This window comes from Pseudorasbora parva, chromosome 15 (assembly GCF_024679245.1).
Source record: "Pseudorasbora parva isolate DD20220531a chromosome 15, ASM2467924v1, whole genome shotgun sequence".
Lineage (NCBI taxonomy): Eukaryota > Metazoa > Chordata > Actinopteri > Cypriniformes > Gobionidae > Pseudorasbora > Pseudorasbora parva.
Genome location: NC_090186.1, coordinates 38,792,686 through 38,810,304, shown reverse-complemented (window position 1 = coordinate 38,810,304; position 17,619 = coordinate 38,792,686). Strand labels below are relative to the sequence as shown.

Sequence of the window (17,619 nt, the reverse complement as noted above, 5' to 3'; positions counted from 1 at the left end):
ATATATATATATATATAATAGGCCTATATAACTACGAACACTTCTGGTTCGAAATAAATTATTAGCAAAGTGTCCATCACTACTAAAATATAATGGTAATTATATCTGCTATCCACTTTAAAAAAAACTTGAACTGAAATGGGTAAGAACTGAAATGATGGTAAGAACAAAAAGATCTTTCTGTTTGAATTTTACATTTCACAAAATAACTGTGGTCAATAACTAGTATTTTGGAGCGAACTAGTTATCATGGTAAAGTTGTTTTATAAGGGATATGCCAACTTTGGTATCTGGGAACTGAGCCTGGGTTTTCATCATAAAGAAGAGAATAGAAAAAAGGTAAATACATTAATTTATTTTTTATTTTCATCCATACATATACGCCCATGCAAATTGTTCCATTAAGCAAATTCATGTAATTGAATGTGCAGTGCTAGAAGAAAGAATAGCATGGTGTTATCATGGTAAAAATGTTTCAGTGGAATATTACACACACACAAAACATTTTTTATTTACAAATTCAGCTACAAAATCAGTTTGTGGTGACCATGTGTGGATGTTAAAGGGTTAGTTCACCCAAAACTGAAAAGTAGCCCATGATTTACTCACCCTCCAGCCACCTATAGATGTATATGACATTCCTCTTTCAGACAAATAAATTTATTATATTAAAAAAGTTCTGGCCAATCCAAACCTCATTACAGCTGAAATTGTTGCTGTTTTTATGTCCATAAAAATGCATCTGCCTGTCAAATAACTGCTCTACACGGCTCCGGGAAAAATGGAAAATATCCATATTTAAAAATTATCCAGCCAAACCCCTTTCATGGAAAAGTGTTGAAAGTGCCTTCTCGCAGCTCAAAATACTTACGTCTGACGAGCATATTAGCATTTTGAAACACTTTTTCCGTAAATTGAATATGGCAATCGGCCGAAACTTTACTTTATAAAGTTTTAAATATGGATATTTTTCTTACACAAATGCATCGATTCTCTTCACAAGGCATTTATTAACCCCCATGGAGCCGTATGGAGCAGTTTTTTGACAGGCAGATGCATTTTTATGGACTTCAAAAACAGAGCAACAATTACTGCCATTATAAAGCTTGAATTAGCCAGGACATTTCATATAACTGATTTTATTCGCCTGGAAGAAGAATGTCATATACTTGAGGCTGAGTAATCATAGGCTATTTTTTTTTTTTTTTTTTTTTTGGGTGAACTAACTCTAAGTATTATAAATAAGATGCCCTGAGCATTTAACATTAATTAAATGAAAGTATTTCCTGGTAAATAAAGGTGTTTTATGTAAATATCTCCTTTAGCACACATTACTAACTACTGTTCAATTACAAGGCAATATAAAATGGCTGTTACACATATTTTTACATTTTAAATGGCATTTACAACATATATAACATCTCAAAATCAGAAACAAATATCTGACGTAAACGCAAAAAATACTATTAACTATATTTTAACCTTAAAAAAACCTTCTTGACTATAAAAATATTTGACATTTTTTAATCTTCATTATTCTTGTGAGGTACAAAAGAATTGTAGACATCATGAAACTTACAAAGAAATGACAGTATGTGCACAATGTCTACATATGAGGTATTTTATGCTGTCATGGCAGGAATGAGGAAAAAATCTGTAAACTGCCTTTTTACATTAACATCTGAACATTCACATTTACTGTAACAAGGTAAAATAATATATACCTCATTAGATTTTTTTATAAGAAGTCCCAAGTGAAATTTATGAAAATATATTTTGAAAAATGTCATTATTCTACTTGTGCTCTGACAAGTCCATATGAAGGAGATTTTTAATGATATTTGAGGTATTCTTTCGAAGATGAAGGCAGTGTTCTCAACTGAGTTTTTTATTCAAGTTACAGTGAATCCAGGTTTGATGTTTCACATCATAATTTTAAGTGGCTAAATTTGCTGTTTGGCAGAGTGAAACCTCCATTGGTACCTCTCTGTTTCTCTCTGTGAATGGCCTGTACAAGGCCAAAGACCACAGCGGCAAGGGTGGTCCTCCCACTGCGTCCATTCCTTCCTCTGTCTGCAATACCGTTGCTTGCCATCTGACGCCTTTTGGTGCTGATGAAATACGTTCGGACACGTCCCTTTCTTTCACTGACGCCCTTGATGTATATCTCACCACGTAACTCTAGCACAAAGCCCCAGTCTGCTAGAATATTACGTGTGGCCTCGGGTACCTGAATCCTTCCACTTACTCCAGTGCTGTCCATTCGACTTGCCAAATTCACTGTCATGCCCCAGATATCATACTGGGGTTTGGTGGCACCGATGACTCCAGCAACAACAGGGCCGTGGGCAATTCCTAGAGGGTATATTGAAGTTACTCATATATCATTGTTATCAATCATAGGTAATCATAGTCAGAGTAGATGGCATATTTAAAGGGACAGATTTTTAAATTATTATTTTTACAAGGAAATCAAACAGTGGCCAGTGTCTGTCAAGATCCAAAAAAGGCAAGCCTTCTGAAGACATTCAATGCTAATTATGACCGAATTTAGCTCTAATTATTTCCTAAATGTGACATGAACCAAAACAAGGCTGTGAGAGACTCACAACTTACTTTAATATATTATATACTACCCATGTTTTTATTTTGCGATTGACACCCAGATACATAACAACAGTACAAAATAGCTATTATATCCCTTACAGCCTCCTTTGCATCAGCTTAGATATAGCATCTACTTTAAATGAGGTCTATTCTGCTAGCCATTACCGACGCGCAGCTGGAAATTGTTTGAGGAATGTTTGTTGATCTCTCTCAGGGTCTCTTGCATAGCCAGAGCGAACAGAACCAACTCACTGAGATGATGCAAGTCATTTACAACACAAGACTGTCAGGATGAAGCACAGAACAATTATGGTGCAAAGACGGTTGGAAATTCCAAATGTATATAAATAAGTAGGCTAATCAAATGAAGTAGCCTGGTTTACCTGTTTATTTGGTGATAAACCAGATGCTGCCATGTAACAACTGCCAATGGTTTTGATTTTCTCAATGTCCAAAAAATATGACTCCTCCAACAACTTTTTCAGACCGAAACAAAAACAATGAGGGCTTGTGTATCAGATAATAGATAAAAACATCAGCAAAAAAGAACAGCCTTTCATCAAAGTCCTACCTCATCAAAGTCTGCAATGATCTCATTGAGCAGTCTGAGACACTCAACTCCCTCATGATTGATCTCCTTCTGCTCATAGTAGTCATTAAAGCCAGCAATGGAGGCAAACATCACCCCCACGTCATCATAAGACTGAGAGTACAGCTCCTGAGAGGACAAAGACAACAAGAGGATTGGACTTTTATTTGGTTTCTGTACTACCATTGCTTATCCACCTTATTTTCTGTGAATGTGCGAGACTTCTTATAAATTAACTGCTATAGGGAATTATGACTATTTGCACTACAAACCAGTGTGTTTATGATTATGAACTATTAAAATAATATGAACCCAAATACCAGTTTGCAATATTGTTGCGGATTGTTTTTGTAAAATAACTGAAAGCGGGTGACACCAGAAGCCTCGCACAGGAAGTTACAAATGGCCCTTACATAAAAAATACAGTGGATCGGATTAGGGATCGACGTTAATGATGCCTCACACTGTGCGGGTTGTTGAGGCGTGATATTTCATATTTAAAGTTACAGTATGCAATTTTTTTTAAGAGTCGTTGTTGAGCATATTGTAGACATTTCAAATCAACCCAAAGAGTATATACAAGCAAGAGTTGGTCACCAGCAGGCCTATTTGAGGATGTTTTTATTACCTTTTTGGAAAAGGACAGTATACCGTGCATACATTCAATGGAGGAACAGAAAGCTCTTGGACTAAATTTAAATATCTTAAACTGTGTTCCGAAGATGAACGGAGGTCTTACGGGTGTGGAACGACATTAGGGTGAGTCATTAATGACATCAATTTCATCCTCTTTCTTCAAATATCCGTCTTGCTCACTCTCCTCCCCATCATGACTGTATACGTCCTCTGCTGCTGATTGGCTACAAGTGTGTTGTGGTGCTCAGTCCAATCCACTTTCAACAAAAATTTTAATCGCTTACTGCACCTTTAAAGTCCCCATGAAATGACAAAAGCTGTTCGATATGTTCCCCCTGGCTTCCTGTTTGAGTGAAAATTACATCATAATGCTGCGCCTTCAGTTTGCCTTTAAGCTATTACTGCTTTCACCCAGCAGATGATAAGATCACCCTAGCATCATGGGAGCAAATTCTTCACAGGCAAGCACCACTTACATTTTCTTCAAGTTTATTATTAGCTCATAATTAATATCATCACTGATAGTTGCTTATATATGACTGATGTACCTGGTCATTTCTGTTCCTCTCTAGGAAGTGACGAGCAACATGTGCAGGCAGGATGTTATGCAGTAGACACTCGTTGTGTTCCCTTAGGTCTCTCATCTCCTGCACTTCCTGCTGAGCTTGCAAACGCCACAGGAAATCCAGCCGTGTTGTGGCCTCCCACTGAACCAGAATGAAAAGGTGCAGAATGAGGAAAGATCCCAGATACGTATGACATTTTTCGCATTTCCTACCAGATGACTACATGCTGTATAATGTAGTATAATATAATGCTTCAGGGCAATATGTTTTCAAAATGGAATACTGAAACCAGGGTTGCCAACTGTTGAGTTTAGCTTGGAGTGAGAATTATGTGATGCGCAGAACCTTACAATAACTCTTAGCCTGCTGTTTTTATCAGTGCTTGAAACATATTTCACGATTTCAATTCATAAGCTCACGATACGATACTGATCTTGGTTCAGTATCTATTTATTTGGATCAGGTACAGTACATCAGGTACAGTAGCTATATGTATTTTTATCAAGGAAAAAACTCTCTCAACTAATGCTGTAAACATACAGGGAGCCCTGTCAGCTGCTATTATTATCAAAGGTTAAAATTAATTACTCAAATCAATAATAGTTATCTTAGACGTGTAAATCTGCTTTTTGTGCACAAATACTACATTTCACAATGCACGCAGCAGCATGTTGGCTTTTTAAATTTGCCCTGAGATATACTTGGGCAGTGTGAGAGTGTGAGACAGAGCCTAAAAGCCTAAAAGTCTCACTCCAAATGCGTGACAGTGGGCAACCCTGCTAAAACTTGGGGGAGTGGGGGGGGGACCCCTGAAAATATCATACCCGTCGTCCATTGTAGAACACAGCTATGACGAACATTGCCATCAACAGAATTGAAATTCCCTTTCTTCTGAGGTAGTGGGACCTTGTAATTATAAAAATGCAAATAAATGTTAAGTATATGAAAGTAGTTCATTTTTAAAGGTCCACTGAAATCAAAATTTAAGTTTTTTAGCTTTTAGTATGACTGTGTTAGCCTTAAAGTTATGAATAAGCTAGTATGTTGCAAAACTATGACAAAATTTGCATTTAGGAGATATAAGCATTCAAATTTTACAGTCTCTCACTTCTGTTAAAACGAATCTCAGATTTTGGTGACATCATTGCAGACTTCACTTTCTCGTCAAATCTTCTGTCCAATCAAAATTCTCTCTAGAATCTAAAGCCCGCCCCCTACGCTGCAGCTGAAATCCGTCAGTTATTCACACATTTACTAATTTCTACATGGTTAAGGCACTTAGTGCACTATATATGTGATAGAAAACGATTCAGTGTAAATATGCTTTCATTTGAGGCGAATAAAGTCTGTTTTCACGTGAGTTTCACACACCGCAGCAGCGCACACACCCCAACGGCTCTGGTCTAAATTTAGACTACAGACACGAGAGCGCAGCGCGGATCATATGCGCGATTCGGCGCAGACAACAAACATATCGACCCATTTTAATTCTGCACAGAATGCTGCATTTCAAAGTGATATGGAGAAGATTATGATGGTAAACAGTGTTAGAGGAAACTGGCTTTACCAAACAGAAAGGTCCGCTTTTGCGCTCTAGTCAAACTGTATATTAACGAAACGCTATTGGCTGTTTCAAAAAAGGGGAGGAGCTGCTAACAGCTGAAGCTGTTTCAGGGGAAATTACGTCAACACATTGAATAATGCAGCGCATTTCAAATCACTTCAGTGGGCCTTTAAATAGTATGTTAGAGATTTATCATAAACACTCACCTACTTAACTGTTTCTGCTCTGGTTGATGTGCATATAGCATGTGGAAGGACACTTCAATGAAGTAAGTATAGATGGCCACCACCAACAACAGAATAGTCAACTTCAAGAGAGAGCTCAGTCTCAGGAACACAGCACAGGTCACCATAGAAACCACCCCACTCAGAATGAAGAACTGTATATATAAATATAATAGGCATGAAGTATAATAACAGGTAGGGGGAGTCTTCACAACAGGGCAGTTTATTTAGGAGTCACACCTCTGGATAGGTGCAGGCAGTAAGTGACTTCTGGCCGGTCTGATATTCATCTGTTTCACTGGTGTTTATTTCTCTTGTCTCAGTAGAATTACACCATATCTGGATTCGCACAGGATGAAACATTACAATGAATGGACCATAATTGACACTGTAAAGCCTCCAACAATTAAAACATAAGGTGGAACACTATGAGACACTAGTTTGACCTGGTAAGTCACCATTTAGCACACATTTATCCCAAGCATCTTAACAAAATACAAGTTGAACAGGGTTAAGTGTCTTGTTCAAGGATTGTGTCTAGATACCCCTCTCCAAAACATCTTGTGAGATCCACATTTGACATTCATACATATTTTATTTAAAATCCCACAGTAATCCTATCTCTAACCATAAACTTGGTAGTAGCACATGCAAATCCCCACAAGAATTTCACAGAACAATGTTTACCACCTCAAAACCTTGGACGAGGACCCAATGAATCAGCCAACCATCAGTTACCAGCCCTGATCTTTACTCACTATGCCACAACATCCAAAAAATATTATGTTAAGTTCAGAGGTGGGCAGTAACTAAGTACATTTACTTGAGTGCTGTACTTAAGTACACTTTTTGAGTATCTGTACTTTACTGGAGTATTATTTTTCCTGGAAACTTATGACTTTTACTCCACTACATTTCTATCAAGGTCGAAAGTCGTTTCTGTTGCAGCTCTGAAAGTCGGTGGATGATTTTTTCCTTCTTTAAAAGTTTTTGTTGTTGTTGTTGTTGCAGACAGTCTATCAGTAATCTCTCTTATAGTCATATAATTTCCCCAACTTTTTTTGAACACTGATCAGTTCATAGCAAAATGGAAGAAGACTGTTCTTAGGCACAAGTGTGTGCACCCATAGCCATACTTTGAAAGTATGCTTCAGTTTAGCCATACTTTGAAAGTATGCTTCAGTTTAAAAAAAAATCAAGATTAGTATAGTTGGCACACCTTTGGTGTATGTCTTATAAAATATTAAAAATTTAAACGTCTGGTAGAAAGAGAATGGTAAAGTTGGGAGAATATCAGATGTGTATCAATGTATTGGATCTGTGCATTCGGCCTTAAAGTGACAGCAGCTTTATTAAGAGCTTTGTAACTTATATACAAGTATTTAAATGAGTTTAAGTTAGTCGTATGGTAGTATGTCAGATGGAGCATCACTGAATGGCTTAAACCATGATGACAGTGTGCATTTATACAACTATAATAAAATAATGCATTGGCATAAAAAAGGAAATTTACTTTTATACTTAAGTACTTTTGAAAACAAATTCTTCTGTACTTTTACTTGAGTAAAAATATGTTTTTACAACTTTCACTTGTAACGGAGTAATATTTGACCAGTAGTACTTTTACTTTTACTCAAGTAATAGAGTTGTGTACTTTGTCCACCTCTGGTTAAGTTTGGATATTTCTCTAGGGGCAAATTTATGACATTTACCATCTAAAATGCCATCATAACCAACTGCAGAATTCAAAATTATTATTATTTTAAATTGCACCAAAAATTAATTCATGCAAGTCTTACCATGTCAAAGAGGTCCATGCCAAAATGGATGGCTATAGCTGTGAAGGTGAGAATGTTCCGCATACTGTTGTTTTCATGGATCCAGCAGCAGAGCTGCTGAAGGATACTTGGACAATGTTTGAACTCTTCAGCCAGGGCCATCACAAGCAATAATAGATATCCCAGCAAGAACAGACAAAACTGTAATGCTGTCCAGTGATACAACCTACAGATAAGGCAGATAAGATGAAGACAGTGGAAAATTGAGGTGAAGTTTAACATAACTCTATGTAAAAGTGACAGAAATATAATTTTTCAGGTTGACTAGACTCTACCTGGGTACAGGGATGATGGCTTGGACAGCCATGAGGAGAAGAAACATGATGAAGGAGCATACTAAATTAGTCTTAAACATCTCATCCCTCACCTGTGAGAACTGTACCAAGGAGCAAAATATAAAAGTCAGAAATTTTCTTCTTCAAAAGGTACCTTAGGTTTAGAAAGAAAACAAATCTTTGGACATACACATTTCAGTAACTTCATGTTTTGTGATCAATTTGATTGTTAAACGATTTTTATGATCTAGAGACTATCCAAACCAGTGTTGTAGTGTAGCCCAGCTCATTTAAGTAAGTCAAGACAGAGACAAAGTAAAGTCTGAGTCAAGTCCTTACGCTCCTAAGTCCATGACAAGACTCGAGTCCAAGACAATATATTTTTTTAATCACACATCACTTGTACCTTGTCCTCAATGTGTGTATCCTTAAAAACCAATGTGGCTGAAGTGATGTGCTCCTGACGCATGCGCTCACTGCTGCGGAGATCGACTGCATGCTCTATTCGTTTGTTGATCTCTTTGGACTTGGATCTGCAAACTGAGGATGTAGGAAGTTGCATGTAAGAGCCACCGGAGAAGGAGGCCAATATCTGCAAGGTAAAAGTTCACCAGAGAAATTATATATTATACAAGAATTGGAAATCATCTTTAGTGTTTTTCTTTCTTCTACTAATAGAGAGCCATACGCAGTTAATATCAATGATGTTGCTAAATGGAACCTCTTTGTTCCAGGGACGGTTTTTTGGATGATCTGCTTTAATTTCATCTAGGTCCTCTTCCTTATGGCAGATAAGGAAAGTGTCAATTTTGTGTTTTCGTAGGAACTCATTGCGTTCATATCCACGCCCGTCCTCTGTTTGGTAGTTCCCATCCAAGCAGTCCAGAGTAGCGCGTGAAATGTGAATGCGTCTGTTGAAAAAGTCAGAAGTGAGTGTTACACACATAAGCAGTTCCTTGTAACACCAACGTGAATCTGTTCAAACATTGGTAACTATTCTGTTTAAAGTTTTGGAGCAAAGACTTGGGGTAATGTAACATTAAAGGTGCCCTAGAATGATTTGAAACAATATTTTAAATTGTTCTCTGATATCTACATAGGGTATTTGGCTTATTTTAGGGCAAAAAATGTCCAGATTTACATAAGAAGTAGGAGGCAATGGTGTTTGAGACTCACAGTATGTGATGTCCATGTACTGAACTCTTATTATTTCACTATGGCAAGGTTAATTCAATTTTTCATTCTAGGGCACCTTTAAAATATGTCTATATGAGGTCTACCCCCTATATAAAGTTTTGGTAACTCACCCAGGGATTCCCCCTGCTTCAAGCATGTTGGCAATGCCTACATCCCAGGACCACACATCAAACTGCCATTTTTGTAGACCAAGAACTCCACAAAGAACAGAGCCAGAGTGAATCCCAATACGCATATCCATGTCAAAGTTCAGTTGTGTCCTTATAGATCTAAGAATATACACACATAAATCATTGATGCCTGTACAAATAAGCTCAGAAAGAGAGTACACCAATAAGTCACAAATATATGTGGAGCCAGCCACTGATTCAGCTTTACAGAATTAGGCAACCAAAATGATGGTCAACTTATCCAGTGCTACAGTTGTTCATGGCATGCACTTCAATCGTCTAAGCACACAATATTTCTAACTACAGAAACTGTGAACTTATTGGTTATATATGGCAGTGTGTTGTACCGTATAGTGCTGATCATAGCTAGTCCCATCTCAACACAGCAACGAGCATGTGCCCGCTGAGGCTCTGGTACTCCAGACACACAGTAGTAACAGTCCCCTAAGATTTTTATTCTCAAGCAGTCATATTCCTAAAATGACACACATTGGAAATATCAGCTGAACACATCTTAGATGAGTTTTTTGTCAGAGATTAAGAATTAAGACACTATTGGAAGCTCTAAAATGATATAAATCGGAAAACTTACCTCGGCTAGCCGGTCGAAACGTCCAAAAAGCTCATTGAGTAAGCGTACTAACTCCTGAGCAGACATGTTCATGGATAATAGCGTGAATCCCTTTATATCAGCAAAGAGGATACTGTGAAGGAAAGATAATGAGTGAGGTATGATAAAGATGAAATAGTGACAGTGAGAAATTATGTATAAAATGTATTATATTTTATTTAATATTAAGGGTTACTATAACTAATTAGCAAATCAGTCATAAATTGCATCTTTCCATGAGGCCCAAACTGCACGTTACATTTTCAGTGGCATTAGGGTGTTCATGACAACACAGACATTGTATTTAGGTTATTTATCCTTGCTGTATAAATTATTGCTGAAACATGTCCTGTTAGAGGCTACCTGACATCTTTGTATTGATGGATATATATTTTGTGAAATTCCTGTGGATCAAGGTCATCATCCATTGAAGTCATATCAGCAATCATCTCCAAGGCAACAAAACGGGGTAGGATTGACAGCACCAAACGCTCCTGAGGCAGGAACAAAAGCTGATATGTTAACATTACTGGGAAAGGGATACTGGAATCTCAGCAAAACAAACAAACTTTAATTCCTCTTGCCTGTCTCTGGTTTTCCGTTTCTAGTTTCATGCGGCCTTCGATGCAGCGCCGTGTCTCAAGAAAGGCTTGTCTCTGGGACCGGTCGGTCAGGTAATGAATGAACAGACCTGCCACGTTCATGCATGTGTACAGTAAAGCCTTGGCGAGAATCTAAAGACAAAGAGGCCCATTGAGAACCGATCTCTTAGAAAGGAAAGGAAATTATTGTATCTGGGAGAACTAGAGCTAGATTAATTTGTTTGGTTAAACAAGGAACTCATACATCCATCAACATAGCCACAGGTCATTGACCTATCCATATATCTATCATCCATCCATCCATGATCTATCTCTACCTTTCTTAGCAGTCCTGCTTCACTGAGGTGACGTATGGTTTCCGCAATGAGGTGCAGTATGGATGTGAGAGTGCCAGCTCCGATAGCCCAAAGCAGCGATAGTGGTAGCAGCGTGTATGTGGCAAACAGGGTGAACAGAACATACCAGGATTGGTCTCTTTCCAATCCGTATCCCAGCCCACCCAATATCTGAGCAGTCTGTGACAGCCAGCTAGCCATACCAGCGTAATGCAACCATCTTGGGGAATGAGAGCGTTTACAGGTGAGTACCAAAATACACAGCGCAGTTGCACAGGCCATAAAGAAGCCTGTAAACCAGCCCAGCAGTATGTCCGAACTGTGTGGTGCCAGGCCAAGGTAGAGCAAAAGCAGGTGCAGTTTGGCAGCTACATCAATAATGTTCGTGACAACTAATGATGTTCTTTTAGTGTGTGAAGAATGGCGCTGGTAGAGTTTTTCGAGATCTTTGGATTTGAAGATGTGTCTTAATGTTGGCACATACACCCCATGGATGACGTGGCCCCAGTGCACAAAAAAGTCAGCATCACTGACGTAGTCCGCAGATGCTCTAGTCTGTGTACTAGATGAACTGGCGCGATCCCCGAAAAAGGATGGATGAACTCTGGCCACCGAGGAACGGCGTTTAGTCATACCTCGTGATGCTTTGCTGCGTATTTGTTGGTTGATTTCCTCAATATAGGCATCAGTGACATGAATCTTCTGGGCTGGCTCCACGCCGAACTGCTGCCGCAGCCCCCTTTGGCAGATGATGTGTTTCACAGCGTTCTGCCACAGCAGTTGTTTGCGCCGCACACCTGGTGACATTGGAGTGGGTATAAAGGATGGTGGCTGCATCTTGTGGATGTCAGTCGTGTCACTGAATGTTACCATGACAGCCACAGGTTTATCTTGCCACCATTGACCATGAGATAGGGACTCGCCGAATCGCCCTTACATAAAAATAAAACAAAAGGAAATTCAGCACTTCATTTTTATTTTCGAGTATTGTAATACAAAGCAAAAATGTCTCTTTAAATTAGAATTCTTGTTGCTAGCTGCATTAGTCTACAGGTGTAAGTTACAACATTTTACTGCATTGTTGACACATCAGACTGAGCGTTTCACCTGGACCTGTGATATCACCCTATGCTATAAAAGAGGCTGCTAGATTTAGCACTGAGCTCCATAATACTGTTAGGAGCTATAAACAATCCCTTTCTGTGTGTGTGGCCATACACAACCCATCCCACACCTGTGATACCAACTTAAACCAGCTCTTACTTAAAAAGAATAGATCAGTTTACAGATTTCAAGTGTAAACAGAAGTGGTCAATGCAAGATATCTTAAAACTAAATAATAAATTAAAAGCAAAATGCTGGTATAAAATGCTACACTCTCATAAAAAAATGTACAAAGCTGTCACTGGGGCAGGACCCTAAGGTACAAAACTTACTACTTTTTTAGTAACTAAACTAATAGATTTGTTTTCTAAAGGGTACTAATATGTACACTTTAAATATGTACCTTTAAGGTACCATTATTTACCATTTAGGGGTAAACACGGTACAAAAATGTCCCTTTTTGTCTTTGTACCTTATTTTTACACTAATAAACTGAAAGGAAAATATTATAGCCTACACATTTTTCCTGTAAAATACATTCTTTTTTACTATACATTACTATTACAAAACAGATTATTTATACATCAAAATCATGAAGCAATGTAACGCATTGAAAATAAAGATTAATTTGCTTACCTGCGAGTCAATAAACTTCCAAATCCTTTGTACATTTTGCTGCTCTTTGAAAAATCCACCTGTTCATCTCTATCAAAGAATCTTTCCTTTGATTTTATTCATCCTACATATTGTTGTTATGCACAGCATTCTTGTCAAAATGCAGGTAAAGAAAGACATACACATCTTTATATATCAGATGAAAAAAAAACATGTTTTACCAATTCATTTAGCTGAGAAGCGATCAACAGATTGCCACGCCGTAAGCGAGACGGAAGCTCAAGTTTCCCAAATAGGATTACTTACTCAGCACTCATGCCCTGGCTAATCAAAGCATCTATCATCACTGACGTCACATGATCCACGGTAGAAAAAACCTAAACTGACAAGAGTCCTTCAGGGTCAAAGGTCAGTACCTTAACACTACTAGGTGAATTCTGTCAATAGATCTCTTATGAAATATATGTTGTTGTTATTATAAAAGGGTAAGCAATTTAAATGCAAACAATACTAAATAAGTGCAGTGTAAAAATGGCACATCCAAATCGGGCACTACATAAATATAATTAATTTACTGTTATCACTGTAAAGCTTTGAAACAATCGCTATTGTAAAAAGCGCTATATGAAGTTGAAGGTGACTTGACTAATATAAAAATAATATAGATGAAATAGAGGCAGGGCAGAGGAGTAAAATATATCAAAAGAAAGTATCTGATTGGCTGAACTGAGCTAAGCAGGTCAGTAGGATCAGTTAATGTTGGCTATAAGCTGGATAAAGTGCTTGAGACAGAATTTACTAATTGTGCACTATGCACAAGATTTCAGACAGTGACCTGATGAAAATAAAGTCTTGGTGATCCCACAAGGCAAAATCAGGAAATACTAAATAATGCAAACTAAACGAAATGATAGTGACTCAACTAGCACAACCCCTTACACACTTACTGTTGTTGTACCAGAATACAGTAATAGTATCAATTGCTGATTCTTGACACATACATAGAACACCATGTGGAGCATACATTAGGTCTTTGTCGAGTTTAAGAAAAGGACTAGTCAAGACAGAGTCAAGACAGTCCAAAGTGATTTGAGTCTAAGTCCACAGAGGTTCGAGTCCGAGTCAAAACTGAGTCCAAATTAGACGGTCAGAACAGAAAAAAAAGAATCCTGTTCACGACCACATACTTACCTATTGATCATTTATGTGATGTGAAAGACAGCATATATTCTATTCTAAGACTTGTTGGTAGTTGCACAATACCACAACTAGGGCTGTACTAGAATAATCGAATATTCGAATATTCGTTCGGTGAGGTGGCATTCGATTTTCAGTTTTGAGATTCGAATATTCGTTTTTGTTTTTTTCAACACGTGACTTCCGTAGCGGACTCATTCTCACTCATGCTTGAAATAATAATAATAAATAAAAAATAACACCGCAACATGTTTTCAATAAAAGCATTGCACATTTTAAAGATTTAAATTAACAAAAAGTCAGAATAAGACAAAATAAATCCCTTATATAGAATAAAACTAATTGTAATAGATTTTACATTTTGTGTCATTTTAAAAACAATTCATTTATTCTTATTCAACTGTTTATAAGCATGCTACCGTGTTCTTTATTTATTACAGTTTGTTGAAATCACTGTGTGTTACTAATTTAATTTCTGTTTTGGGATGCATTTGTTTTAAAGAAAGGTTCGTTATTAATACCTTATAAAGTTCTTGCTCTCAACAGACTTTGTGTTTTGTATCACTTGTGCACTGTCCGTTTTCGGAGCATAAACCTCCCCATGCATGTAATGCATACCGGAAACTGTTCTATTTAAAAGATTATTAAATGTTTATTAATATTTAAAGAATGTGTGCCACCTGATCATATTGCACAAAATGCAACACTGCACTCCACTGGGTCTGCCGCAACACATTTACGATGCCAAAGAGTGAAACGTGAAGTCGTGAGAGATGATACAAATGCAAACCGACACTATTATTATATATTTAGCCCCACCCACCGAAGCTTCGAATATTCGATATTGATTGCCACCTAAGCTTCGAAGCTCAAAAAATGGCATTCGAAACAGCCCTAACCACAACTAGGTACCATTGTACTATTGTTTTGTGAACCATACGAGTTTGTCCATAATCATAGTTATGAAATAAACAAGTGGACTTTCTCAAATACACATTTCCTAAAGAAGCGCCATTCCAAAGGAATGGTACTTGCCGGCGGTAAACTTGCTGCCAAGATATTAGCAATTTGTGGGTATTTGCTAGGGTTGCTAGGTGGTGGCTAGTGTTTTGGGTGGTTCATCCACTAGGTGAAAATGGTCTGATCTTAAAGAAAAATAGGATAGGGATTTCAACAAACACCTAAACCTAAGCAAGTATGCTTGCCATAACAAGCACCATGACATTTCACATGAGGAAAACGAGAAAACACCAGACAGAGTAAGATGGGAACACGTGTAGACACATTGGTCACCATGGATGTAGGCCTACTGTCATAGTTAATACAGTTAGCTACAGAGCCATAGTCTTTATCTACAAAAAACTGCATCACATTAATGGAAATGAAAAGTATAAAAAAAAGATGAGTGGTTTTCAGCTTAATTATTGGTAGAGGATGAGATTTTACTGTGGACTGTGGTCTATGGTGGGCTCTAGTGGGACTTAATCAGCATTAGCAATGGTAGCTTGGCTCTAATGGGATTCCCAGCTCACTAATCAGTTAATACACACATGATTCAATCCAGTCCTCCTTAAACAGCAGCAGATCTATCCTAAGCCCTACGTGCTGCCAGGCACCCAGCTAACGCTTCACAAATGCTATTTCTGATCCTGGCCAAAACCCATCTGTGCTAAACTTAGCAGTTACCTTGTGCACAAGAGGTCAAACCACGAGAGTTTTGGCGTACTAGTGTAACGGAGGCCAGCTAGTAAAGAGCTGTGCAGCCAGGTAAAAGCTCACTCCCTGCCCTGGGCCTCAAGAGGTGAGTTAGCGACTGACACTAGAAGCTCAGCTGTGGTCTTTAGCTTCCTTGTTAGCACACCTGCGTCGAATGGTGGAACCTTTGCAAGAAAATGTTGGCTAGAAGTGCACCTTACTGATGACAATGAATATTTAATCACTTGAAAACCGCTTCATTTATCAAAATGACTTTTTAAAAGCAAAGGTCATAAGCGATGAGTTATCAAACAACAGTGGGTCAATTTTTGCCTGCCACAAAGATGAGGTAGATTAGAGATATTGATTTATGGACTGGAATACAATAGATATACAGTAGAAAGAAGATAACATACTAAAGTAGCAGAGAGGTTATGTTGGGTGAGGGTGACTTAAGGTAAAGGCCCTATTAGCTCTTCTAAAAACAGCTGTAAAGAAAGTGGCTCCTGGCCAGTGTAAACACAAATTAATTTAGAACCATTATCTGTTTCAGAAGCATAATGTCATGATGTTAATGTTACGTTTGAATATTGAATTTAATTGGTTATTCACCACACTTAAATACAAAACAATACTGAGTCTATAAAACATATCAAAACTCCACGAAGCACATCATGCATATCTGGGACAACAAAGCATACAAAACGGAACCTTTGACTGCACATCACATTTTTGACATTATTGATGATGATTAATGCAATGGGCCGGTCTACGGGACATAAATGAAGCATTTAATAAAGGGTTTATTAAGCTGTTACACTGTCATCTACAATAAAAGAGCTTGAATAGCGACAGAAAAAAAAGAACACTAAAAAACCTGCCTAGGTGAACTTTAGAAGCAGAGCAGACTAATTCTTACACACACTGCAACGTTCTCAATATGGCATCACAATCGTATTTAAAAATAATAATAATTCAAAACACAAATTTTAATAGCCCACTAAAGTGTTTATTACAAATAAATTACTAAATACTAAACATTAATACCTACCGGTACTTCCCAGGCTCCTGCTCCTCCCCCATCTTGAGCAGATACGCCCCCTAGTGCTGATTGACAGATTTGTTGTGGTGTTTCTCATAAATCAGTTTCTGCACATTTAAATGGATAGTTTACCCCCAAAAATTGTATTACCCCATGATTTAATGACCCTCAAGCCATCCCGGGTGTATATGACATTATTCTTTCAGACAAATACAATCAGAGTTATAAAATGTCCAGGCTAAAATATCTAGCTTTACGAAAAAAAGATATGACAACGATGACGTTGTAAGCATTTTGAACTGCGAGAGGGGTTAATACTTTCTGTATACGTTTAATTAAGGCGATCTAGATATTTTACTGTATAACGTTTAAAATATGGATATTTTCTTACTAAAACGTATCGTTTCGTGCTAGAAGGATACCCCTGGAGCTGTTTGGATTACTTTTATAATGGATGGATGCAGTTTTTGGGCTTCACATTTTGAGCTCCCATTATAAAGCATAGATTTCCCAGGACATTTTCTAACTCTCTCTGAGTGAACAATTTCATATCTAGGATGTCTTGAAGGTGAATAAATAATAAGATAATTTTCCTTTTTGCGTGAACTATCCCTTTAAGAGAGTATCTCTTAGATTCCAGGAACATAAAGAGCCATTTCTTAGAAAGGTCAACAAACAAAACCATGCAACCAAAAAATGGTACTTCAATGCATAATTAATAATTCAGGAAGTGTTCAGTTATTAATTTTAATT

At 37.6% G+C, this 17,619-nt stretch overlaps 1 protein-coding gene across 5 annotated transcripts; it reads right to left on the bottom strand.

The window, feature by feature from the left end:
- Positions 1 to 1,199: 1,199 nt before the first annotated feature.
- On the bottom strand, positions 1,200 to 17,578 carry si:dkey-206f10.1 (adenylate cyclase type 8). Of its 5 annotated transcripts, none has more exons than XM_067418021.1 (19): positions 16,876 to 17,578; positions 11,196 to 12,145; positions 10,861 to 11,010; positions 10,640 to 10,770; positions 10,259 to 10,370; positions 10,014 to 10,141; positions 9,607 to 9,765; positions 8,988 to 9,210; positions 8,706 to 8,891; positions 8,300 to 8,400; positions 7,986 to 8,190; positions 6,427 to 6,525; positions 6,169 to 6,341; positions 5,223 to 5,304; positions 4,381 to 4,539; positions 3,179 to 3,325; positions 2,991 to 3,083; positions 2,773 to 2,890; positions 1,200 to 2,355 (listed from the first exon to the last, which is right to left on the bottom strand). In XM_067418021.1, the coding sequence occupies exons 1-19, from the start codon at positions 16,961 to 16,963 to the stop codon at positions 1,928 to 1,930; spliced, it is 3,732 nt and encodes a 1,243-aa protein (XP_067274122.1). In that variant the 5' UTR covers positions 16,964 to 17,578; the 3' UTR covers positions 1,200 to 1,927. The 5 variants fall into 5 exon arrangements, with proteins under 5 accessions (XP_067274122.1, XP_067274123.1, XP_067274124.1 ...); XM_067418022.1 differs by having other exon boundaries at positions 9,021 to 9,210; XM_067418023.1 differs by lacking the exon at positions 16,876 to 17,578 and adding an exon at positions 12,954 to 14,199.
- Between the last annotated feature and the right edge of the window lie 41 nt (positions 17,579 to 17,619).